The sequence below is a fragment of the Schistocerca gregaria genome, chromosome 4 (genome assembly GCF_023897955.1).
Source record: "Schistocerca gregaria isolate iqSchGreg1 chromosome 4, iqSchGreg1.2, whole genome shotgun sequence".
NCBI lineage: Eukaryota > Metazoa > Arthropoda > Insecta > Orthoptera > Acrididae > Schistocerca > Schistocerca gregaria.
The window spans coordinates 785442483-785469816 of NC_064923.1; the positions used below are offsets into that span (position 1 = coordinate 785442483).

The following is a 27334-nucleotide window of genomic DNA, read 5'->3' on the forward strand; positions in this document are numbered from 1 at the left end:
GCAGATTACAGTGGCTGCCAACCATGAGAATAAAATGGGAAAGACAGCTACTCTGTAACACATTAAAACCTCCACCCTGAAAGCACTAGGGTGGAGGACACAGAGGGGCAAAGGATATGCGCTAAAACCTACATAGAAATATAAAACCCACTCTCATGAGTAAAATATAAAACTAAAGCTGCTCTCGAGGCATTGTCACCCAACACCAAAGGCAGGGTGCTGGGAAAGTTAAAAGTCTGCCGCAGAGCGGCTAAAAGTGGGCAGTCCAGCAAGAGGTGGACGACTGTCATTTTGGAGCCACAGCAACACTGAGGCCGGTCCTCGCGACAGAATAGGTAATCATGCATTAGCCACGTATGGCCAACACGGAGCCGGCAGAGGACAACTGATTCTCTGCATGGAAGACTTCCACACATTCATAGTCTCCTTAATGACTCGCAGTTTGTTGTGTGAGCTGTTATGTCATTCTGTCTCCCAAAGCCGGAAAACCCTGCGGTGTAAGACAGAACGCAGGTCAGCTTTGGAAATGCCTATCTCCAGAAGCAGATTCTGCGTCGCCTGTTTGGCCAGCCTGTCGGCAAGTTCGTTGCTGGGGTTCCGACGTGTCCTGGGGTCCACACAAACACCACAGAACAGCGGGAATGTTCCAGGGCATAGATGGATTCCTGAATGGACGCTACCAGAGGACGACAGGGGTAGCACTGGTCAATAGCTTGTAGACTGCACAATGAGTTAGTACACAGGAGAAATGACTCGCCAGGGCATGAGCAGATGTACTCAAGAGCATGTGATATGGCCGCCAGCTCTGCAGTGAAAACACTGCAGCCAACTGGCAAGGAGTGCTGCTCAATGTGTCCTCCATGAACATATGCGAAACCTACATGTCCATCAGCCATTGAGCCATCAGTGTAAATCGTTTCAGAGCCTCGCAACACATCAAGAACCAAGTGGAAGTGACAGCAGAGAGCAGTGGGGTTAACTGAGTCCTTAGGGCAATGCAAAAGGTCCAGACAAAGCTGCGGCCGAGGTGTTTACCATGGCGGCGTACATGAACAGACCACAAGTAGAGGTGGTAAAGGGAAGGACTCCAGTTCGGAGAGAAGAACCACAATTGTTAGCCCCTACCTGGGCCACCATTGCGGGAGATGAACAGCTGCGAGTGGGAAAAGGAGACGTCAATTTGGATGCTCAGGGGAACTATGAATGTGTGCTGCATAACTGGTGAGCAGCTGCGCACGTCTGATCTGCAGTGGAGGGACACCAGCCTCCACCAGTACGCTGGTCACTGGATTCGTCCTAAAAGCTGTTGTCATTAATCGAACCCCACAGTGGAGCACAGAGTTGAGTAAATGCAATGCTTAAGGTGCTGCCAAACCATAAACCACACTCCCGTAGTCAGTTCGGGATTGGACAAGGGCTCTGTAGAGCTGCAGCAATGTGCAGCGATCTGCACCCCAAGTGATGTTGCTCAGGCAACAGAGGGCATTGAGATGCTGCCAGCACTTCTGCTTAAGCTGACGAAGATGAGGGAGCCAAGTCAATTCAGTGTCGAAAACCAGTCCTAGGACTGATATGTCTCCACTACAGTGAGTGGATCACCATTACGATAAATTGAGGGTTCCAGATGAACGGTACGACGCCGACGGAAGTGAATGACACACGACTTTGCGCCTGAAAACTGAAGCCATGGGCTAGAGCCCATGACTGCGCCTTGTGGATGGCTCCCTGGAGGCGCTGTTCAGCAACAAAAGTACTGGAGCAGCATACAGAAAAGGTGAGATGGAGGGCCTGACAGCTGCTACTAGCTCATTAATGGCCACTAAAAATAGAGAGACACTCAATACAGAGCCCTGCAGGACTCCATTCTCCTGGATATGGATGGACCTATCGGAGTCACCAACTTGGACACAGAAAGTAGGGAGTCACAGGCAGTCTTGGATAAAAATCGGGAGTAGTCCCCCGAGACCCCACTCACGTAGTGTGGCAAGGATATGTCGTCGCCAAGTCATGTCGTATGCTTTACGTAAGTCAAAAAGAGACTGTTTGGATGGCAGACTCGATGGACACAAGATTATCAGTGGTAGAGCGACCCTGGCGGAAGCTGCCCTGACATGGAGCCAGCAAGCTATGTGACTCCAGGACCCAACCCAACTGCCGACACACCATACGTTCCAGCAGCTTACAAAGAACGTCTGTGATGCTGATGGGCCGATAGCTATCCACATCAAGCAATTTTTTACTGGGTTTGAGCACCAGAATTATGGTGCTCTCCCACCACTGCAATGGAAAGACGCCATCGCACGAGAGCCGGTTGAAGACAACCAGAAGATGTCACTTGTAGTCACATGAGAGATGTTTAATCATCTGGCTGTAGATGCGATCAGGTCCAGGAGCTGTGTTGGGGCAATGTGCAAGGGCACTGAGAAGCTCCCATTCTGTACATGGGGCGTTATAGGATTCACTGCAGCGTGAAGTGAGTGAGAGGACGTTCTCTTCCAGCCACCGTTTGAGTGTGCGAAATGCTGGGGGTAATTCTCCGATGCAAAGGTGCTCCAGCAAAGTGCTCAGCAATCACGTCTGCATTGGTGCATAACTCGCCATGTATGGTAACACCGGGGACAGCTGGTACCCAAAAAGATCTTTGATCTTTGTCCAGACTTGGGAAGGTGACATGTGGCACCCAATGGTGGAGACATATCTCTCCTAACACTCCTCCTTCCATTGTTTGATAAGGTAGCGAACACGGGCACGGAGCCGTTATAAGGCTATGAGGCGCTCCAGGGAAGGGTGTCTCTTATGCCAATGTAGAGCTTGCCAACGCTCCTTATTTGCTTCAGCGACTTCCAGCGACCACCCTTACACCTCAGGCACCCTAAAGCGTGGGGGATCGCATTTTCTGCCACGGAAACAATTGTGCTAGTCACCTGGTCAACCATCACATCGATGTTACCTTGTGTGTGTGTGTGTGTGTGGGGGGGGGGGGGGGGGGGGAGATTCAGCGGCGACAGCAGAGGTGGAAGTTCCCCAGTCCGCTTCTTCAAAGCCCATCTGGGCAGACGTCCATGTGCTTGACACTGGGGCAATGACAGGAAGATGGGGAAGTGGTCACTGCCACACAAGTCATCATGTGCTCTCCATTGGATAGATGGGAGAAGTCCTGGGCTGCAAATTGATGGCCGAGTAACTACCATGAGCCACACTGAAATGTGTGGTGGGCCCAGTATTTAAGAGGCAGAGGTCGAATTGCGACAGTAAAGTTCCAACATCTCTGCCTCAGCCAGTAAGCATGGTACCACCCTACAAGGAGTTATGGGCATTAAAATCTCCCAGAAATAGGAAAGGTTTAGGAAGTTGATCAATCAGTGTAGACAGTTATTTCCTGTGTCATCCTTATTCTGACAACCACAGCGTCAAGAGGGGTTTGAAGGGGTGCATGTTCACTACAGCTGAGTTTAGGACATAAATGCTAACTCCACCTGACACTTGATTACAGTCACTACGGTTCCTGTGTAATATCCCTCACAGCCACGGATGGCAGGGGTCGCATTGCTGGGAACCAGGTTTCCTGGAGGGCAATGCAAAAAGCAAGTGTAAAGCTTAATAGTTGACATAGCTCAGCCAGGCAGTGGTAAAAACCGCTGCAATTCCACTGGAGGATGATACAGGAAGACTGGGAAGACATGGAACATTCAATGAGGCAGTTTACGCCTCCGAGTCACCTGTTGCCACAAACTTATTGTCTGAGCAGTCTATATCCATTGTGTCTGAAGGTCTGGAGAGATCTAGGTCCTCAGTGGATGCCAAAATCTCCACCCCATCCTCAGTCGCAGAACTTGTAGGTAGTGGTGGTGTGGGTGTCACCACAATTTCCTTGGTCTTAGGGGTTTTCTTTATGGATTTCTCTTGCTGCTCCTTGGGTTTCCCTGGCTGGGAGGACTTCACTGGCTCAGTCTCCAGGACTGAGGATAAGCGTGAAGCCCTACGACCAGTTGCTTTTGGGCTCTTCAGCCACTGGCGGGTGTCGTCTTTCCCACTAAAAGAATCCTGGAAAGGGAGTGACCCAAGGGACCCCTTCCTAGCAAGAGAAGCCGAAGAAGACTTATGCTTCTCTGGCTTAGAAGTGGGGATGGACATCCCCGATGGTTGGGAGGGTGTTGCTCCCGAAGTAGGTGGCATGGGAGCAACAGGGAGGGAAATGCCCCCACCATCAAGGGGGTAGGTGTAGTCTTCCAGCTCTGAGAGGTGACCTGGGTTGACGGAGCTGATGGTGCCAGAACCATTGTAGCGGCACTGTAAGACGATGTCATACGCACAGGATGCAGGCGTTCAAATTTTCTCTTAGCCTCAGTGTAGGTCAGTCAGTCCAGCGTCTTGTACTTCATGATTTCCCTTTCTTTCTGGAGAATCCTGCAGTCAGACGAGCAAGGCGAATGGTGCTCTCCACAGCTGACACAGATGGGAGGTGGGGCACATGGAGTACTGGGATGTGATGGGCGTCCGCATTCTCTGCATGTGATGCTGGAAGTACAGCGGGAAGACATATGGCCATATGGCCAAACTTCCAGCACTTAAAGCACCGCATCGGGGGAGGGATATAGGGCTTTACATCACATCACACCAGTAGACCATCACCTTGACCTTCTCGGGCAATGTATCACCCTCAAAGGCCAAGATGAAGGCACTGGTGGCAACCTGATTATCCTTCGGACCCCAATGGACACACTGAATGAAATGTACTCATCGCCGCTCTAAATTGGCTTGCAGCTCATCGTTGGACTGCAAAAGAATGTCTGTGTAAATATGATACCCTGGACCATATTTAAGCTCTCATGGGGTGTGATGGTTACAGAAATATCCCCCAGCTTGTCACAAGTGAGTAGCTCCTGTGACTGGGCAGAGGATGCTGTTTTGATTAAGACTGACCCAGGTCTCATTTTGGACAAGCCCTCCACCTCCCCGAACTTGTCCTCTAAATGCTCAACAAAAAACTGAGGCTTCACTGTCATGAATGATTCCCTATCAGCTCTCGAACATACAAGGTACTGGGGCGAATAAGATCTGCTGCCATCCTTAGCCTGGCGTTCCTCCCATGGTGTGGCCAGGGACGGGAATGATTTGAGTTCGTACTTCTGTGTGTTGAATTAAGCTCATGATCGCTTAGAGACTGCTGGTGTTTCACCACCAGCTTTCCTATTTGTGAGAAAATATCTCTTTTTTCTCTATATGAAACAGGGAGAAATGTATTTTTTTTTTTTTTAGAGATTTAAAATTGATATAAGACGTAGCATTCGTAGGTGACATAACAATCCATTTCAACAACTTATTACATGGCAAGGGGCAGTTAATAAGAGATGTGCACGACTCCTTTAAAACTACCTGAAGGTACCAGTTTTGGCAAGCCAAGACAAAGCAGCTTATCACGATTTGAAACAAGATTATGAGAGCTCACCATTTTGGAAATGGAAATGAAATTATTCAGCACTCTTCAGTTTCAACCGATGATTTGTCATTGTTAGTCCAGTTAGGAGTTACAGGTTTGCAAAACTGAACTACACTGAAAACCAGAAAAGGGGAATTTTTCATGGTGGTATCATTATTACAGAAAACATGTTTACCAGGCTGCACAAAAATAGCACACACATCAAGTGGATTTTTGGGTCTACATATTATTCTCAGCAGCTTTTCACAAAAATAAAAAGGATAACAACCATGGAATGGAATTATGGAAATCTGGGATGGAACAATGGCAATGTTATGAAAAGGACAGATTGTTACCGATTATATGGGGCATATGTTAAGATGCAGACAGCCACAACAAAAAGACTGCTAAACAAGTGAGATTTTGGCCAAAAGGCATCACACACACACACACACACACACACACACACACACACACACACACGAGCATATGGGACAGGATCGGGACAAAGTATGGCACGCAGGTGCAACCTGAACATTTCAGGAAAGCTTATGTTGGTAGGGAGCATCCAGATGACACAGGCTGTGAAGCTGTCACTGAAGTGAAGAACGTTGAGTTGGACAGTGTGCTCAGCAATTGGGTGGTCCAGCTGTCGCTTGGCCAGTCTGTCGGTGACCATTTATGCGGACAGACAGCTTGTTGGTTGTCGTGCCCACATAGAATGCAGCACAGTGGTTGCAACTTAGCTTGTTGATATTACAACTGCTTTCCGGTCTATTACAAGAATATGATCCATGAGGCAAGAGGATGGAAGTAGGGGTGGAGTAGATATGGATGAGATGTGTATGTTTATTAGGCAGCAGAATACTACTGTGGCACTGTGGGAGGGGTTGGGAGGGTAGTGGGTACGATATTCTGCATTTCAGGGCATAACGAGAGGTGGAGAATGTGATTCGGTTGCTCCAGTCCTGGGCAGTATTGAGCCACGAGGGGAATGCTCCTTTGTGGCAGGACAGTGGGGGCTTTAGCAGGTAGTGGGTGATTGGAGAGATAAGGCACAGGAGATCTGTTTCTGTACAATGGCGGGGGAGGGGGTAATTTCAGTCTATGATGGCCTCAGTGAGGCCCTTGGCATATTTGAAGAGGGACTGCTCATCACTACAGATGCGACAGCCATGGGTGGTTAATCTGTACAGAAGGGACTACTTCATATGGAATGGATGGTAGCTGTCGAAATGATGGCACTGCTGGTGGTTGGTAGGTTTTATATGGATGGAGGTACTGACAGAACCATCTTTGAGGTGGTGGTCACATCAAAGAAGGTGGCTTGTTGTGTTGAGGAGGACCAGGTGAGGCAAATGGGGGAGAAAGTGCTGAGGTTCTGGAGAAATGTGTATAGGGTGCTCTCACCCTTGATACAGATCATTAAGATGTCATCAATGAATCTGAACTAGGTGAGGGATTTAGAATTCTGACTGATTAGGGAAGTGTCCTCTAGATGGCCCACGAGTAGATAGACGACATAGGATGGTGCCACGTGTGCGCCCACTGATGTACCATGAACTTGTTTCTAGGTGATGCCTTCAAAGGGGAAGTAATTGTGGGGGCGAGGATACAGTTGGTCAAAGTGATAAGGAAGGAGGTTGTAGATTCGGAATCCATCAGGCACTGGGAAAGGTAATATTTAACAGTGATAGGGCCACAGACATTAGAAACATTAGTTTAAAGGCAGATGGCATCAATAATGACGAGTAGGGCACTGTATGTTGAAGGATCAGGAACTATGGAGTGTCAGTGGAGGAAAAGGTTTGTGTCTTTTATGTAGGAGGGTAGGTCCGGGTGTTGGTCTATGAGAGCAGGGATTCTCTCCGTGGAGGCTGGAGGCACAGCAAACAGAAACAATAGTGTTTCCTGGGTGATCAGTTATGGACTTTAGGAAGCATGTAAAAGGTAGGAGTACAGGGAGATGTATGGATGTGTGGGGGGGGGGGGGGGGGGGGGGAGGCTGGTAGACTAACTATGGGGAGAGGTTCTGGAACAGGCTTACAGGCTTGAGAATTTGAGGAGAGACTGGAGGTCCTGTTGGATATTTGAAATGGGTTCACTGTGGCAGGGTTAGTAGGTGAACAAATCTGATAGTGGGTGGAGGCCTTCTGCAATGTAATGTCTGTGGTTTAAAACCTCAGTGGTTGAACCTTTGTCAACAAGTTGGGTTATTAAGTCGGGACAGGTTTCAGATGGTGGACTGCAGTTCTTTCTGCAGATGTAAGGTTACCTAGTATGTTGAAGGATATGGGGAATGATGGTGAGGCAAGGTATGAGGTTAAGAAATATTGGAATATTACCTATGAAAGCAGTAGTGTGATCTAAAAGCTAAGCTGCAACCACTGTGCTCTGTTCTATGAAGGTATGACAATCGACAAGCTGTCTATCTGCATGAGTGGCCATTCACAAACTGTGGCTGAGAGTCAGCTGGACCTCCCAGTTGCTGTCCAACATAACATTCTTAACTTCAGTGATTGCTTCACAGCTTGTGCCTTCTGTCTCCTTCCTCTCCAATATATGGTACATTCCTGTAACCCCTGGCCTCAACCTTCATTACCCACTGTTCTTCACCCTCCTATCCCCTTCCCTGCTCCCACCCCAACATTACATAGCCTTCTATTCCACCAATGCATGCACAGTCTTCTTACTTTCTCCTTTTCTGCCTTCTCCCACCTCTCGTCCCCCACCTAACCTCCCAATTGCACCTAGATGCCCTACCCTATCCCCACCATGACCAGCCTCCTCCTCCTTACCCATGTTGCTTCTCCCATCGTGCAACTGTTTACAGTCTGTACTCAAAGCCCAGAGACAGGGTGTGTGTGTGTGTGTGTGTGTGTGTGTGTGTGTGTGTGTGTGTGTGTGTGTGTGTGTGTGTGTGTGTGGGTGTGTGTGTGGGTGGGGTTCTTTTGGCCAAAAGCTCACTTGTTTAAAAGTCTTTTTGTTATGCCTGCGTTGGACTCAACATAGCCACTATATGGTGTGTAGTACTCTAGCCTTTTCACGACACTGCCGAAAACCAAGGAATGATCTTTTCTTTAGGATTCAACAATAAAAGCATCTACCACCTTAACACTGTGAACACTTTGATGCCTGATATTTCCGTTCTTGTTCTGAAAAGAAAATGTCAATTATCAGTAGCCCAATAAATTTATTCTACTTCTATTAGAACAGTTGTTTGTTTATATCCTTAACTTCCTATTTGCCTGAGGTAGCAAGACATTTCATTGTAGCAATTAAGAGTATGAGGTTGGTGATTATTCTAGGTTATTTAGGCAGATCAAAAGGCTTGCACTCTGTCAAGATAACAAACAAACTCTTGGTATTTATTTATTTTAAAAGCGTACATTAGAGCACAAGTCTGTAAAGAACAGGCTTCATTTTCTTATTCAAATAGTAACCAACTCATATTCGACTGAGGTGACAAAAGTCATAGGGTAGCAATATGTGCATAAACTGAGGCTCGTAGCATCGCACACACGATTTATGAAAGGGTAGTGTACTGCTGGAATTATCATTTGTATTTAAGCGATGCATACGAAAGGTACCTGATGTAATTATAGCTGCATGATGGAAATTAACAGACTTTGAATGTAGAATGGCAGTTGGAACAAGATGCATGGGACATTTCATTTCATAAATTGTTAGAGAATTTAATATTCTGAGAGCCACCATGTCAAGAGTGTGTCGAGAATACCAAGTTTTAGACATTACCTCTCACCATGGACAACATAGTGGCCTACAGCCTCCAATTAATGGCCGAGAGCAATGGCTTTTGCAAAGAGTTGTAAGTGCTAACAGACAAGCAATACCAGATGAATTACTTTCATAAATCAAAGTGGGATGTGTGACAAATGTATCCGTTGGGATACTGAGGCGAAATCTGGCATTAATGGGCTATGGCAGCAGATAACCAACGTAAGTGCCTTTGCTAACAGCACGACATGATCTGCAGCACCTCTCGTGGACTCACAACCATATTGGTTGGACCTTAGACGATTGGAAAACCTGATCAGATGAGTCCCAATTTCAGTTGGTAAGAGCTGATGGTAGGGTTCGAGTGTGGCGTAGACCCCATGAAGCCATGGACTCTAGTTGTCACCAAAGCACTGGGCAAGCTGATGGTGGATGTATAATAATGATGTGGTCTATGTTTACATGGAATGGACTGGGTCCTCTGATCCAACGGAACCGACCGTTGACTGGAAATGGTTATGTTTGGCAACTTGGAGACAATTTGCAGCCATGAATGGATTTCATGTTCTTAAATAATGATAGAATTTTAAAGGATGACAATGCACCATGTCACTGGGAAACAATTGTTTGTGACTGATTTGAAGAATACACTGGATGATTCTGGCGAGAGATAAGTTCTTGCACAAACTCCTGCACCAGTAACACTTTTGCGATTATGGACAACTATAGAGGCACCATGGCACAATATTTCTGTAGGGGATTTCCAAGAACTTGTTGAGTCCATGCCACATGGAGTTGCTGCACTATGCTCGGCAAGAGGAGATCAGAAACGATATTAGGATACATCTCATGACTTCTCACCTCCGTGTATTAGAGAAACAATGCATTAATAGCAACAGAGGTCTTGCATTAACAGGCACATTTTGTTTTTGTTTACTATGATCTTTTTCTTAGAATTTCAACACACTCTCTTAAACAAAACAATATGTTGTAATGCCACAAAACTTTTTTAGCCAGAGTCTTTGCAGATATATCTATTACACAAACAAAAGCTTTGAATTTCCTATAGCACCAGCTTTTCTTTCAGTTTTTTGACAGTAGTACCTGAAAAAGGATGAACCAGTCACGATTCAATACATTCCTGACGAAATGATTATTCACATCAATGTGTTTGCTGCTACTTGACATTTGATCCGATTTTATCATTGCTACTGCACTTTGGTTATCCACTCAGTGACATTTTCATGTAGTTATTCAGCAATACTTCTGAGAGTCTTAAAAATCTAACTCCAATCAACATTGAGCTGCAGATATGTATTATGCTTTGGCAGTAGATAGTGCAACCACACATTGTTATTTGCAACACCAATCTGTCTGTGAAATCTGCATCACATTAAGCAACTATTTCTTGTTCTTATTCTTCTTATGAGTAGGATATTCCGTTCCTGTTACTGAATTCAAGTATCTTAAAGTTCGTTTCAGGTCGTGTCTCTTGAGTGATCTGGGTTACTTGTTGATCTGCTTTCATGTTTCACTGTAAATGCCAAGTCAAATTTCTTCAACTACTCCACAAGGGGAAATTGCTGTTGTAACAGTTTTCGATTCTGGTGCCTTCCACCACTTCTTTAGCACATTTTTCTTGGCGAATAAAAATATCACCTTTTGTTCTTTTGATTTCAAGTCAAAGGAACACTGTCGGGTTCTTCAACAACTGTAAAGTCAAAAGGAAGGAAGGAAGGAAGACAGGATAATTGGGTTTAATGTCCCGATGACATTGAGGTCATTAGAGATGGAGCAGAATCTCTGATTGTTTCATGGATGGGGAAGGAAATCAGCCATGCCCTTTCAAAGGAACCATCCGGCATTTGCCTGGAGCAATTTAGGGAAATCACGGAAAACCTAAATCTGGGTGGCTGGACACGAGTTTGGACCGTTGTCCTCCCAAATGTCAGTCCAGTGTACAACCCACTGCATTACCTCGCTCACTCTGAAAAGTCAAAATTTTTTTTCAGTTTTTGAAGGATATTTTTCATTTGATATATGTTTTCTCCAAATAGAATTCCTTTGGCAACCTGGACAGAAAGATACATTTTCTTCTCTGTATCTCATTTTTAAACACGTTGGTCAGATTTCGGCTGGATCTTTCTCATTCTTAAAAAAAAAAAAAAAAAAAAAAAAAAACACCATCATTCAGTTTCTTATTCCATTGCAAAGGAACTTGTTTCAATCCATAAAATGACCATCTGAGGAAGTAAATTTTCCCAGGTGCTTTGCGTCCCTCGGGAACTTCCGTGAAAACTAAATTCTTTCAGAGCACCACTTAAAAAGGCTGTTTTGACATCAACTGTCATAATTATCAAATTTTCTTGTGCTAGAAATCCAAAATAGGAACTCGGGGAATTAGTCCTTACAACAGAACTACAAAGTCTTTGAAGTCCAGTTTTCCTTCATCAAGTTGACATACATTTGTAACTAGCCTACCTTTGTTCTTTTCATTATCTTTTTTCTTGAAAATCCATTTTCTATGTCTACACAACTACACCGCAGTTCAATGTGCAGTGCCTGACAGAGGATAACTACTACTTTTCCAATAGTACTTTCTTTAATCACCAAAGTCATTGTTTCATTTTTCTTTGATTATTCTCCCCTTTATCAAATTTTCCTTGGCTCCACATTCAATCTTAGCATGACAAGCATAAAATCTCTTTGGCAAATTTACACGTTATCTTGGTTTGTGAAATGGTTTTTGATCTTCTTCTGGATCTTCTCTTTTTTCATCGTCATCAAAAATTTGCTTTTCTACATTTAAATCTATTCCTCCTCCTTTTGTGTCCACTCTTTTGTCTTCACACTGATATGTAAATTCCACATCTCCTGCTTCATACAGTTTTCCAGTCTTAGGATTCCATACGACATAGCCATTGTCTATATATTCTACAGGAACAGCACTTACACCCTGATTTTTTTTAAACACTCAAGTTATTTTGTGAACACAACAAACCCAAGAATATTCTATCATGACAAATTTGGTTTTTTTCCAAATCACATTTGAGCTGGGGTCACAACAACAGCCACAGTAGGACTCCTGTTCGTGAGAGAAACTGCAATAAAGACCGCATAGCCCCTCATTTTGTTTCTAACTTTTTATCAAACAACATGGCCCTTAATTTTGTTCATTATAGAAAGATTTCTTTTCTGACTTACCATTCAGGTGAGGAGACACTAATTGTGTAGTCAATTACTAAACTTTTTTTCTCTCTTCTTCTTCTTCTTCTTCTTCTTCTTCTTCTTCTTCTTCTTCTTCTTCACACATTCCTAGAAGTTAGTACTTCTGTACTCTCCCCCTCCTGTTAATCTTACTTTTTCTGTCTTCAGACTGGAATAAGCTTCACTGTCATTTACATATTCCTTGATATGGTCCTCTGATTCATCTTGGATGTGTAAACATACACTTTCAAGAAATGTGTATAATCATCAAGACATGTTAAAAAATAATCTTCATTTAGGTAAGTGGGGACCATATAGTACAGTGTGAATAATTTCAATAGGTCTCACTGCTCTGTGTAGAACAGTGTTGAACTATTTCTATGCTTACATGTTTCAAGACAAGCATCTCCACTACTTCTACAATTTTGTCCATACCATCCATACTTAGATTTTTTATTTATTCGTTTTTAGGTTTCTTGATATGGTCAGTAAGATATCCACTAAGCCCCTTTGCCAGGAACTTCACACTTATTTCCAGGTCCCATACCTGAAAACTTGCAGCATCTTTCAATTTCGGTATGTCGTTTACTGCTACACCCTCTGCTGATGAAGCAATATATCAACAAACCTTCTTACAGAAAATGCATAGTCTTTATACATATGCAAGTTTTTTTAACTTAACCCGATTTCCAGCACTACTGAACTTATAACATGTCCAGATGACTTGTAAAATTTGGGGAATCATTTTAAAAGACTATGTTAAAGCACAAATCTACAAGAAATGACTGACTCCATTTTTTTTTATTCAAACAGTAATCAACTCATATTGCCAACTTATTGCATAAGCAATGCACTCCATACCAACTGTGGCTTTATGTTAACAGGCACATACTGTTTTTGTTTACTATGAGCTTTTTCTTCAAATCTAAGCACTATACCACCTCCAGTTCAATGTGCCAGGCAATTTGATCGTTCACAGTGAGCGACAATGCTTCGAGGGGCAGGGAGTACACTGTTGCCTATCAGGATGTTCATGAGCTGGAACAGTCTGTTCTGCAGTGTAACATGAATTCCAAATTACAATACAACTTCACTCTTCATCTTCCAAAGGATTTCCAGAATATACTTTCAATGTGCACTGTTTACCCCCTGGCAACATGAACAACAGAATTACAATTCACATGATAAAAAATGGTGTATCATAAATCATAATATGAAGTAATAACTGTAGGACTGTAAAAAAGGAAATGATAATAAATTAGCAATAACATATATAGATGTTTCTGAATTACATTCACTAACACTAATTACTGTTAGTAGTATACAAATTAAAGTTCTTGCTAAATGGAGGATAACTATGGAGTCTGTGCAGACTTTTCCGAACATAAGTACACATAAAAGCTCTACTGTCATATTTGGTTAACAACTGTCATTTCTTGCTGATCACAGAACCACCAGTCCTCCCTCATACCCATGCATCAAGTCTTAATGAGAATGTTCTTTGGCTGAAATTTATTTGAATCATGGAATCAGTAACTTATTTTTTAATGCAGTCAATGCTGGCTGCATGTATATTTTGTAAGAAGCAACGGAATTCATGTATTAATGTTTGTAGGAAATGAAGGACTGGGTCTCCACATTCCTTCCATTACACCCATGGATTTGCTTCACAGGTCAGTGTGGGCCATGCTTTACCTTGGGAATGTGCTTATATACAGAAGATCCATTGGCCCGTATACCCCCAAGCCCCTTGCAGCCACCACAGTCTGGGGGCACGATGCAAAAGTAGTGCCAACAGGTGCTGCACAGGTCACAGTGAACAGCACTGCTGTCGCAGTCACCTACTGGCATTGCACAGTCTAATGTCCACGTAATGATGTGCCTGTATTCCTCTGTTGATGGGCACTTAGGTCACCACTCAGTTCCTCAACAGCTACTTATACTCCATACTGACTGCCAGCAACCCTCGAGCGTACATAATCCTCAGCACCTTCTTGCTGATCACCACTACGGAAAATCGTGGACTTCGGCGAAGTTGGCACCCTCTACATGTTGCCCACATGAACTTTCTCGTTGTACTCAAGTGTGGACCTCTGTCCTCTGAAGTTGTACTAGGTTTAGTTAGCAGTTAATAAACAAAGAGTAGTAGTTGTAACATATGAATTCAATCACTACCAGGCACACCACTCGGTTAAGGATATTACAGTGGTGATTAGGATCATGGTTTCATGTTACAGTGGTCTTCTCTCGTCAGCCATATACAACAGTGGCAACGAGGATACTGGTTTAGCGCTACCGTGCCTGCTCAAGACTTGCCCGCTCCAGTACCTGATCACGGTCTGCTGGCTCCAGCATCAATTGCTGGCCTCATCTGTCACCTGGGCACCGACCCTTCCTCCACACCGAGCCAGACACTGGCACACTGTGTCACAGTTTGCCCAGATGATGCAACCCTGGCCGAAACCTCTTCCTTAGTGTGGTATAGCCAGAACAGAACAGGGATGACAAGGATGGTTCTTCATGTGTGTTTCAATGTTTCATGCTATGTCTGCAGGTGTTTTTGATGGAGAAGGATTTCATTCTTTCCCAATTGTTCATGTGTTTTCGAAAACAAATTAATTTTCACTTGTATGTTGGCTCATCTTGATGGGGTGGTGCATCCATATTTATTGTGCTGTGAAAGTCGACGTTCAGTGGTACTGAAATCCAGTCACAGTGCAAGTGTATCCACCCATGTTCGGAACCTAGACTGTTAATATGTTTCCTGCAGTCTGGTTATGTCCACCTCTGTTCTGGAAATGGATTGATTGTTTCTTTCTTGGTTTCTATATCTGTGTGGTTGTCTCACTTTCGGCAGACATTCGCTTTTGCACTTGGTGTTCAAGTTTTTTCAGCACATCCAAGTTCTCTTTTCAGTGTAGTTTGTGTGGTCCATTCAAGTAGCCTCCTAATGTGCATTCTCTTCCTTCTTGTTGTTGGTCTGCATGGTTTATGGTTGTTTCTTGCAGGTGTTTCTCTGTTTTCATGTTCCAGCTTATTGCAGCATATTCTCTTGAGAGTCTTCTGTTCAACTGCCAGAGTTACTGGTGCCTCAGGTGCTTCCATTCTGGGGTCAGGAAATTTTGGACTCATTCATGAATTCTTCCATTACTTTCTGGTAGAACAGTTCCATATTTAAGGTTGAATAATGGGTACACTGTTTTTGTTCAATTGATTTTTTATTTCTAACTAGTTTTCAGGTTATTAGGCCATCCTCAGGAAACACACGACTAGCATCTGAAACTGACGCTGGTTCAATTTTTTTTCCCAATACAGATACAACAGAATGTTTATTTTGAGCTTAATAGTAAAAAACTATACAGACTTTTGGTCCAATTCTAATTTACTTTTCAAATAGTGGGTCACATTAGCAGATTCATGCAAATATAGCAATTCTGTCACTGCGCATGCAAAATGTTAAATATAGGATGATGATGGTTTGAGGTGAGGGGCGCTCAACATCATGGTCATCAGCATTTTGACAAAAAGTCGGCATACCAACCTCACAGATGGCGACTAAGGCTGTCTCCACATGTGGAGGAGTTTATTAATGTCTGCCTCCCTTCCCCACCAATTTAGGGATGAGGCCTGACAGTTCACAAAATTTCACCACTCTTGCAACACTGAAATCAGTATCTGCAACGATGGTGGCAGATCGGCATTGATACTGTGGGCTGCCCTAATATCAGTCTACACATTATGTGGTTGAAAGTATCTGGACACCCCCAAAAACATATGTTTTTCATATAAGGTGCATTGTGCTGTCACATACTGTCAGGTACTCAATGTCAGTGACCTCAGTAGTCATTAGAAATTATGAGAGAGCAGAATGGGGAGCTCCGAGGAATGCATGGACTTCGAACGTGGACAGGTGATTGGGTGTCACTTGTGTCATACGTCTGTATGAGAGATTTCCTCACTCCTAAACATCCCTAGGTCCACTGTTTCTTATGTGATAGAAGTGGAAATGTTAAGGGACATTTACAGCACAAAAGCATACAAGCCGACCTTGCCTGTTCACTGACTGACCACTGACAGTTGGAAAGTGTCATAATGTGTAATGGGCAGACATCTATCCAGACCGTCACAGAGGAATTCCAAACCGCATCAAGATCCGGTGAACATCATCTGCCAGCGTGGGTAGTACCAACAGTAAAATTCGGAGGCGGTGGTGTTATGGCTTGGTCGTGTTTCGCATGGAGAGGGCTTGCGCCCTCTTGTTGTTTTGTGCGACACTATCACAGCACAGGCCTACATTGATGTTTTAAGCACCTTCTTGATTCCCACTGTTGAAGAGCAATTTGGGGATGGCGACTGCATCTTTCAACACAATCGAGCACCTGTTCATAAAATACAGCCTGTGGTGGAGTGGTTACCTGACAATAACATTCCTGTAATGGACTGGCCTGCACAGAGTCCTGACCTGAATCCTACAGAACACCTTTGGGATGTTTTGGAATGCCTACTTCGTGCCAGGCCTCACCAACAAACACCGACACCGATACCGATACCTCTCCTCAGTGCAGCACTCCAAAGACTGGGCCAACACCCTATTGAATTCCAGCATTGCCGATGGAGGGCGCCACGAACTTGTAAGTCATTTTCACCCAGATATCTGGATACTTTTGATGGCACATGTAAGATACACATTGCCAAAATATGCTGAATTGAAAGTGGAACACAATAAACTTCACAGAGTGGTGGATTCTCCTGTCAAAGGAGGAAGCCTAGTATTAACGGCCACGTGTTTGACATGCAGGCTGGTAAGCAGAACCTACTTCCAGTGGTGAGGCTGATAAGAAGTTCGCCACGCCTGTGTGGTCGATCTAAGCAAACCGCAGTTTACTTTCTGTCTCTAACAACCATTCAGTCTCCCACTGATGCATTATGCATCTGTCACAAAATTAGAAGATGGTGTGCAATGGGATGGGACACTGATGGGCAGCACCATCCTACAAGCTTTCTTGTCGGCCGTGTCTTTTCCCCTGTATCCCTATGTGGCCAGGTACACAGCAAAAGATAACCACCTTGCCAAGGTGTTGGAGCTGCTGTAAGGAGTCATGGATGAGATGTATCAGCTGGTCTACTGGATACATTCAGTGAAGTGCTTCTATGGCACTAAGCATGTCTGAACAGACAAGAAACATTGTAAGGTGATGCCTGTGAATCCTCTACAGTGCAATCAGAATTCCATATAATTCTGCCTCATAATTTGTAAATTGTTCTGGAAGACGAACTTTAAAAACCCTATCAGAGAAAACAGCAGAATAACAGAAGTAAGTCTCTTGCTGGGATGCATCTGTATAAACAATGATAAAACTGTGGTATGCACTTAAAATGGATGTAAACAGAGTTGTAAAACATAATCTGTAGTACTAGAGCTTAAAATCACATTGGGTCTCTGAAAACACCAAGGTCGCAACACATTCCATCTCTAGCAGTGTACGTTGATGCCAAATAGATACAGATCCTTGAAACAGTCTGTAGCACGTATCCCAGATCGCTTGGTCACATGGTGCTGATTCCTGAGCAGCTGTTAAAAGGTGGGTTGGACCACTGCATTACATGCCAATGACTGAAGACGCTGAGATTTTCAATACCTGTCGAGCCAAAAGGATACATCACCCAATCCAGAGTTGTGGTTCATCAGCCTCTGCACACAGACTCTGAACTGGGGTTGGCCCAAAAGGCTCCAATCAATACCCAAATGCCCCCATGGTGCACAGCATCAAACATCTTGAGATAGCAAGTAGGGGCTGATGCATGGATCACGCTGCCACAATCTAAATGTGATCGAACAAATGCCCTGTAAAACTGCAGGAGGCAGGACCTGTCAGCTCCCCATGTTTATCCACTAAGGAATTTCAAAATATTCAATGACTGGAAGCTCTTTATTCATAATTCTTTCAGCTGTGTGAGCCAATTTAATTTCGAGTCAAGCAATAAACCCAGAATACACACAGTTTTTGAAAACATAAAATATTGTCCCCCGCTGTGAGCACTGGTTGGTTAAAACTTCGATGAGAATGGTTAAAACTGACACATGTAGTCTTCTCTAGTGAGAAACGAAAACCAGCTGTTCTGCTGCAGGTTTCCAGCCTTCTAATGGTTAGCTGTAGCTGCCTTGTCGTCATCGTAAGATCAGAGGCAGAATAAAAGAGTGCAAAATCATCCACAAAACAAAGAGAATTTGACAGGGCTAATGAATGCGGAAGAAATGCCGCTAATAGTGATGGCAAACAATTTGACAATGATGACACTGCCTTGAAGGACCCCATTTTCTTGAACAGAGCAGTGAGACAAGGCATCGCCATTGCGATATCAAAAACACCGGTCCTTGAGAAAGGATTGGATAAGAAGGGAGCAGGCATCCACATAGTTGGCAAAGGGCTCTGTAGCTCCAAGTAGTATCGTATGCTTTTTTGAGGTCAAAAAACACAAAAACCAAATGGTTTTGGCGTAAGGAGGACTCCTGTATCGCTGTCTCCAGTAGAGTTAAGCTGACAAGCGTGGAATGGTAGTGCCTGAAACCGCTCTGGGAGCAGCTCAGGTGACCTCGGGATTTGAGCAGCCAGATGAGGCAGTGGATAACCGTCCATTCAAGAGGCTTACCCATACAACTGTAAGGGCTACACTCTGGTAACTATTGGGCAAACTACAGTTTCAAATTTTGTCTCTCACTGGTAATATTCTGGCAAAAGTATTAACTGGCCAGCATACATTTCTGGTTTAAATACAGTACTGCACTGTAAAACTACAATCACTTGTCAGCCCTGAGGTTGGTTAATTTATATATGCCGCGATGTTGTAAAAAATAGTGCCATCTACTGAAGTAGTGTGTGCATTAAATACTTTATGTGGATTATTTTCCATGGAAAGAATTTTTTCTGTAACATCAGTGATCTTTCTTTCTTACTTCAAGGCACTGCCTCCTCAATCACAGGCTTCCAGTCATCTTGGTCTTCAGCACGCCTGCGCAACCTTCTCACTCCCGCTGCTCTCAGGCTGGCTTCCACATCTCACACATGGTCATCCTCTCCTTTTTCTACCACCAGGATGTTCCATCATCAGCTTCTTCAGGAGCCTTTCTTCTGTCATCCGCTGGACATGTCCTAACCATCTTAGCCTTCCCCTTTTGAATGAGATTACCAAATCAGGTTCTTTGTACAGAGACCTTATTTCTTTATTAGTCCTAATTCTCCATACTTCTCCTTTTACAGGACCAAAAATCTTCCTCAGCACTTTCCTATCTCACATACTTAGCTTCTTCTCCAAAGCCTCTGTCAGTACCCATGCCTCACTGCCATACATAAGAACTGGTTTGATCACTGTTTTATAAAGTGTCAGCTTTAATTTCCTACTTAGGTTCTTACTTTTGAGCATGGAGTAGAGTGGTCCATATGATCTGTTGGCAGCCTTAATTCAGTTTGTGATATCTGCCTCCACTTTGTTTTCTGATGTTATTACTGAGCCAAGATATATAGAACAGTATACTCTTCCTAAGCTGTACCCTTCCAACTGGAGCTCATCTGTGTTTCTTCTAACTCTCTTAGTTACCATGTACTTAGATTTTGTCTCACTAATTTTTAGACCAAGGTTCTTGGCAGTGGCTTCAAACTCTTTCAAAGCTGATGAAGTGCCTCTGTACTTCTGGCACTTATTACCACATCATCTGCATACGCTAAAATTTGAAGAAGCCTAATATAAATATTGCCTCCTGGGTTTGTGGTTATAGATCTTACTGCATTCTCTAATACTAGGTTGAACACACATTTTTCAACATCACTGATCAGCTCCTGATACTGGGTAATAATCTTACTCTGTTCTTTTCTCTCTTCCTTCTTACACTGTGCTGCTTTGTCTTTATCCCTTACAGCCCAGTATCAGGTTCCACACCCTGCCTCTGTGGCTTTCAGAATACGGGTGTCTCAAATAAAATTAGTTTTTCCCTTCTTCCTTTAATCTATTGCTTTTCAATATGGGATATTATGGAACAGTAATGATATAAACAAGTTCAGCCTTCGTCTACTCATGTTTGAGGTTTATGATTACATCAAGTATTAAATATTTCTACTATCATCAATGTGATATAAGCTTATTGTACCAATTACAACACCTTATTTACTGGGTAGATAAATAACTCACTCATTGAGCAACAGTAGGAGGAAACACACACAAAATTTAAAGAAATGTGCAAGCTTTCAGAGCCAGTGATTTCTCCTCCTAGTAGAAGGGTTGAGGGGGAAGAAGAAGGGTTGTAAGAAAAAGACTGGCAAGGTTTGGGAAACGGGGAGAGTTACAGAAAAAGTCATCCAGAACCCCTGGTCAGAGGAGACTTAATGGATGGGATGAAACACTGGTAAGAATTGTATGTACCTAATACAAATATTTTTTTACTGGGAAACTCTTTAAACTATATAAAAATTTATCACTTTGCACTCTAAGAAATGTGCTTTAATATTGCTTCTGGACCCAAATATGTTTTATGATTATTGATTAACAACCATGTTTTCTTATTCTATATACTATCACAAAACATATGAAATCTTGTAGCAAAACTTGTTACGTGCATAAAAGAAATTATGGAAATGCATAATTTACATTTAACACAGCACGTTTCTGAAACACAGAAACTTTATATACCAGTACATGAAACATACTTACATTTACACTATCTTCAAACCACTTTTTCTGTACATACAGCTCTTCATAACAGTTTACTGGTTCTCGTAATTTAGATGGTTTCACTAAAAATAAAAAAACCTCAATCAAATTTCAGTTGGAGTATATCATGGGAACTACACTTAACTCTATTAAGCATATTGTATCTCATTCAACAACAACCACCACCTGTATTTTCAGCTGAGAATACTTATGTCTTTGTATTCAGTGATAATTACAGTGGAAAGTCCAGGTCAGAACATCAACAATTATGAAAAAGATAGATTGCTGCTCACCATAAAGATGACATGCTGAGTTACACATAGGCCAAACCCTTCTTCAGAAAAGAAAGGAAAAAGCACACATTCTCACAAGCAGGTACATCACATACACATATGACCACTATCTCCAGCCGCTCCAGCCAGACAGTAAGTGTTGTGTTGAACGAAAGCAGCAATCTAGAGTGGTGCAGGGAAGGGGAAGAGAGAGCTGGGTACAGTTGGATGGAGAGGTGCACTGTCAGGCGTGGGACCTGTGGCTTTAAGGTATCAGGACAAGGCTACCTGACACAGTACTGTGAGGCTGTGGCAGATGAGAAAGGGGGAGCAGAAAAGCAGAAGAGAAGAGAGGGGAAAGGACTAATGGGTGTGTTGGCAGAGAACGGGCACAGTGAAGGCAAAGGGGCATCAATTGGTAGGAGGTTGTAAGACAGATGGGGCAGAAACTGTTGGGTGGAGGGTGTAAGGACAGGAAGTTTTCATATGTTGAGGCTAAAATGAGATTGGGAGCAGAGAATGAGATGCAAGGGTAAATCCAAATTGTTCAGTTCTGGAAAGTTGGTGGTAAAGGGAAGGATCCAAATGGTCAGGATTGTGAAGCAGCCACTGAAATAAAGCATGTTATATTCTGCTACAAGCCTTGCCACAGGCTGGTCCACTTCGCTCTTGGCCATAGTTTGGTTGTGGCCATTCATACTGGTGGACAGCTGGTTGGTAGTCCTGCCAATACAAAAAGCTGTGCAATAACTGCAACTATGCCAACCTGTTTATGGGTCATCAAACGGAAACCTTCGTAGCCTCCCAGAAAACCAAAATCCTAGTGTGGTTCAGGTTCACTAACCAGTCTCAGGGCCCAGACATCCTATCCTCATTCCTTCACAACCTCAACACCTTCTCCCCATTCCCTTCATCTGGTCTTCTTCAGCCCAGCATGCTACCTTCGTGGGCACGCACCACCTCTTTGATGTCTCCATGCAGACCTCTGTGCACATTAAACCCATCAATCACAAACAGCATCTGCGTTTCCGATATCTGCCACTGCTCCCACACTAAAAAATCCCTTACGTACAGCCTGGCCACCCAGAGATGGTGTATCTGCAGTGAAGAACTCCCTTGCCCAGTCTGCTCAAGCTCTCACAAAGGCATTCACAGACAGGCGCAATCTTCTCTTCTAGAGTAGCTCTACAGCCCTTGGTGAGCCTTGGCTTCTTCAACAATCTTCCTCCACACGTCTCGGTTATTTGCTGCTCTTTTCCACCCCCGGACTCCCATATTGCTGATATCCATTATTACCTCATCGATCCATCTTCTTCTAGGTCTCCTTTTTCGCCTAACTGAATGGATCATACCTTTCATCATTTTCTTTGGAACTCTATCCTCTGCCATTCTCTCCAAGTGTCCTAGCCATCATATTCACTGTGATTTCACAAATTTTACTATGTCCCTGCCTTGTATTAACTCTTGTAATTCGGCATTGTAGCGAATTCTCCAGCCTTCTTCCTCCCTTATTGGCCCATAGATTTTATGTAGTATTTTCTGCTCAATGCTTCTTAGAGCATTTTTAACGTGTTCTGTCAATGTCCATACCTCTGAGCCATATGTGATAACTGGGCGGACTAGGGAATTACATATTAGCAATTTAGTTTTTCTTGTAACAAGGCTTCTTTTGAAAAGCTGCATATTTGCAAAGTAAGCTCTGTTTCCTGCTTGTATTCTTTCCCTTATAGCCTTTCCAATACTGTTATCATTTGTTATTAGGGCTCCCAAGTAGTTAAACGAGGACACTCCATTGAAGCATTTCCCATTGATGTTTAGGTTTTTAGGCGTTCTTCTGGGCTCAGATTGTGACATTACCATATATTTTGTTTTGTTTTCATTTACTACGAGGCCAATTTTTAAGGCTTCTGTTTCCATTGCCCGTTATGTTTCTAGGAGTGTATTGGTATTTCTTCCTACTATAGCAATGTCATCAACGTATGCACATATCTGACTAGTTTTCATAAATATGGTGCCTCTTTTGTTGATATTATTTACTGCACTATGCAGGGCTATGTTGAATAGGACAGTGGAGGCACTATGCCCTTGCTTCACACCTTTATTAAAGCGAAAGCTTTCACTTGTTCTGCTAAGGACCTTTACTTTTGCTCTAGTCTCTGTCATTGTCATTCTGATTAGTCTTATTAATTTAGCACATGCAATGGATCTGGGAGATGTGTTATTTTCTGCCGGATTTGTCAATACCAAATTGTAAATGTTTTCTTATATTTTTGTCAGAATTTTTTTAAATTGTAATTTGCGTTATTTTATGTTAATTTACTTATATTTTTTAGAGTGACAGCATATTGATTACTATTAGTAGATGTGACGAAGAATATCAAACTTTAAGAAGAAACCACATTCGAAGAAATGGTATTTGAAGCACCAAAAAATGAGGCAAACACATTGAACCAGGTCATTTCTGCAGCCGAGAAAACTGCATTGTGGAATCATACTTCCACTACACAACTGAAGCCAAGACAAATATCGCCTTGTAAACATTTTACGGAGAAGGTACTGTCATGAAATTTAAGTAAATAAAAAATAGTGAGCATATTTCAACTGTGGTCTGCAGCCGGGATACCATATTTCAACTGGGGGCTCAGCTGGGATATTGTGTTCACGAGATCTTCAACAGTGCTATGAAGAAGAAAATTTTTGTGTGTTAATACTAGTTTTTTCAGAATGTGTGTTACGGTATTTGTGTTCATCAGAAAGTAAAAGTTTTGGAGAAGAAAGGTTTCGGCAAAAAATACAATATTCGACAGAAGAAAAAATTTCAAGAATTTTGGTCAACAATCACATGGATGGAAAACGTGGATTTGCATCAGTAGAAGAGTGTTCCAGATAAGTCACAAAACCCTTGTATTTTGTTAAAACAATCTTTTTATCTTGTTTTGTATTGTTGCGTATAATTTTTTTTTCTTCACAATGACTTATGAGATTTTCGAGAGTATTGTGCCTAAAGTAGAAAATAGTAATTTAATAGACTTCAAAAATCAGGACAGGTCAAATGAAACAAAGAATCGATCAATTTGATTTAAAAAGTTTTCTTGTAAATTTCACAAAAGAAATTAAACAACCAGTTGATGACTATAAGACTTACTGGGATGAAAAAATTGATAACATTTTGTTACAAGTCCAAGCAGTCAATACCCCAGTGGGTAATCTTTCGAACAAAGTTGGCAGTGTTTAGGAAAAAATTGAATCTGTGGAAGAAAAAGTAAATGAAATTGATGCTAAATTGAGCGACGAAATTAATACTGTAAAAAATGAGTTACTCGCAGATAGGGAAAGAAATTTAATTGATTTTAATGAGAAAAAATGGGAAATTAAAAATTTGGGTGAGAACCCAAAATTTTGGTAAAATATGTAGAACAAAAAACTGAGAATCGTTTGGTTACTCTAGAAAAAAAGTAGAATGCAGTGATTTATAAAACAAAATATCTGTCAAAGAACTTAGCAAAAAACTTGAAAGTTTTGACATTGAATTTCAAAGCAAAAATCACAATGTCAACACATGCAATCTTGTATCTAATATTCCAGTGAAGCACTTTTCGGTAGATGGACCCTTACATCCCGTTGATTTTATACAATATTGTAAGGATTGTTTTTTACCTCACTCACCAGATGATATGAAAATTAAATTTGTGAAAAAATTCTTGGAAGGGGAAGCTTTGACTTGGGCAAACCAGATTCTAACTGTGGGGATGACCTTTTCAGAATCTGAATCAAAATTTCTGGAAAATTTTTGGGATGATCTTAAACAAACTAGAATCAAAACTGAATTTTTGAATGGGAGAAACTATAGAGAACCAGATGGGAGCATGAAACAATTTTGCAAAAGTGAACTTCAAAAACTTATTCATTTAACAAAACCTTTGGATGACTTGATCAAAATTGATACCTTAAAGAGAAGATTGCCATCAGCAATGCAGTTGAGTTTTAATTCATTGTCCTGATAGTAATGTTGAGCACTTTCTCAATTATATTGAAAAGTTGGATAGGGTAACAACAAGAACACACAGTGGGTTTACTCAGAAAGGTAATGGTCAAAATTGGGAAAATGATAACTTTCAGAAAAGGGAACAAAACAATTATCATGGTGTCAGTCAAAATTCAGGGGGATATAACAATTTTCAAAAGAAGGACCATAATTTTCATCCAAAACAAGAACAACATTTTTGCGGAAATAATCAACAAAATAGAGAACACTTTAGGGATCAAAATCACAGAAATTTTGCTAGAGATCAGTACAACAGAAAGTACCAACAACCAGGTAATGTTTGGCATATGAATGTGAACAGAAATGTTGATCAGAGACACTGGCAGAACCACAATCAGCAGTTCAAACAGGAACCATTTGTAATTCAGGAAATAAAAAACGAGTAGGCGCGCCCTTGAAGGTCCGCAAGGTTGAGGCAGAAGGTGAGCATGATGAAAGGACCAATGGATGTAACTATCATAAATCCAAACATGACAGTTCCAAACCTAAACTATCACATGAGGTTATTAATTGTTACTTATTGAAGAAATTTCAAGAGGAAAATAATGATGATATTGATAAAGATAAAATTTTCAGTACACAAGAACATACAGTAGATAAAAGTGATTGTGATTCATTTAATTTAACAGAGTTTTACAAATGGGCAGAAAAGAACAACACTGTCAGATGATGTAATTTGTAGTAGTTCAGAGACGTGTGTGAATGAAAGAGAGAATGCATGCTGTGAGAATGAAAATATTGGTGAAAGGGGAAATAATATTTTGGGAGATAATTTGAATGTGTATGACCTGAATATGTATAATAATGATGATGATGTTGATGATGATGTTGATGATAAAGTTGATAATGATGGAAATGGTATTGATGATGATGTTGAGGAAAGGTGTTGCATTAGTTTAAATAGGGAGTTGGGTATCAATTTACTAAAAGAAAATAGATTGGAGAATATTGAAATTCATAGATTTGATACTGATGAAGTTGAATTTGGGAATTTAGTAAATTTGAAAATTTCAGAAACACAAAATTTATCTGGGGAGCAAAAACATCAGTTAGAAAATCTGCTGCGGGAATACAGTGATGTTTTCAATGACATACCTGGTAGGGTAAAGGGTTACCAGTGTGAGCTTCAGGTAAAACCACATGAACCATTTTTCATAAAACCATACAGTGTTGCAATATCAAAAAGTCCTGCTGTTGAGAAAGAGCTGAAAAGGATGGAAGGGTGTAATATAATAGAAAGGAGTATCAGTGCATATAATAATCCTCTAGTAGTAGTTTCGAAAAAAGATGGTGTAGTGAGATTGGTTTTGGACTCTAGACACTTAAAGAAAATTTTGTTCAGACAGACAGACAGACCATCCCGAAAATATTGATGAGTTACTCTATAAATTTACAGATACAAAATATATGTCAAGTTTGAATCCAACTTCGGGTTTTCATCAGGTACCACTTTCGGTTAATTCTAGAAAATATACTGCTTTCTTGTACAATGGTAAGTTACCAATATTGTGTTGTGCCATTTGGGTTAAATTTTTCTGTTTCCGAATTTATAAGAGCTTTGGATCATGTACTGGGGCAAGAACTTGCATCTAAACTGATAATTTATGCGGATAACATTTTGGTTACAGGGCAAAATTGGGAGGAACATTTTTCGATTTTGAAGTCAGATTGTGAAAAACTTAGAAAAGGGGGGATGACATTGAAATTATAGAAATGTAAATTTGCAGTTTCTGAATTAAAATTTTTGGGTCATGTCACAGACAAGGGAATTTTGGCAGATCCAGAAAAAATTAAAGTAATTTCAGAAATTCTTATTCCCAAGACAAAAAAAAAGACAAAAACAAAGTCGTTCTTTGGGTTATACAGTTATTACCGAAAACATATAAGTGATCAGAGTCTGAATGGACCATGTTTAAGTCAGTTACTTAAGAAAAACACTGTTTGGGTTTG

At 42.0% G+C, this 27334-nt stretch overlaps 1 protein-coding gene across 2 annotated transcripts in view; it reads right to left on the reverse strand.

The window, feature by feature from the left end:
* LOC126267436 (uncharacterized) overlaps nt 1-27334 on the reverse strand; it is a 161773-nt gene that overhangs the window by 11623 nt on the left and 122816 nt on the right. For both annotated transcript variants that reach the window (XM_049972695.1, XM_049972694.1), the window contains exon 7: nt 21068-21150. In XM_049972695.1, the coding sequence (XP_049828652.1) occupies nt 21068-21150 (83 nt within the window). The remainder of the gene's footprint in view (nt 1-21067; nt 21151-27334) is intronic.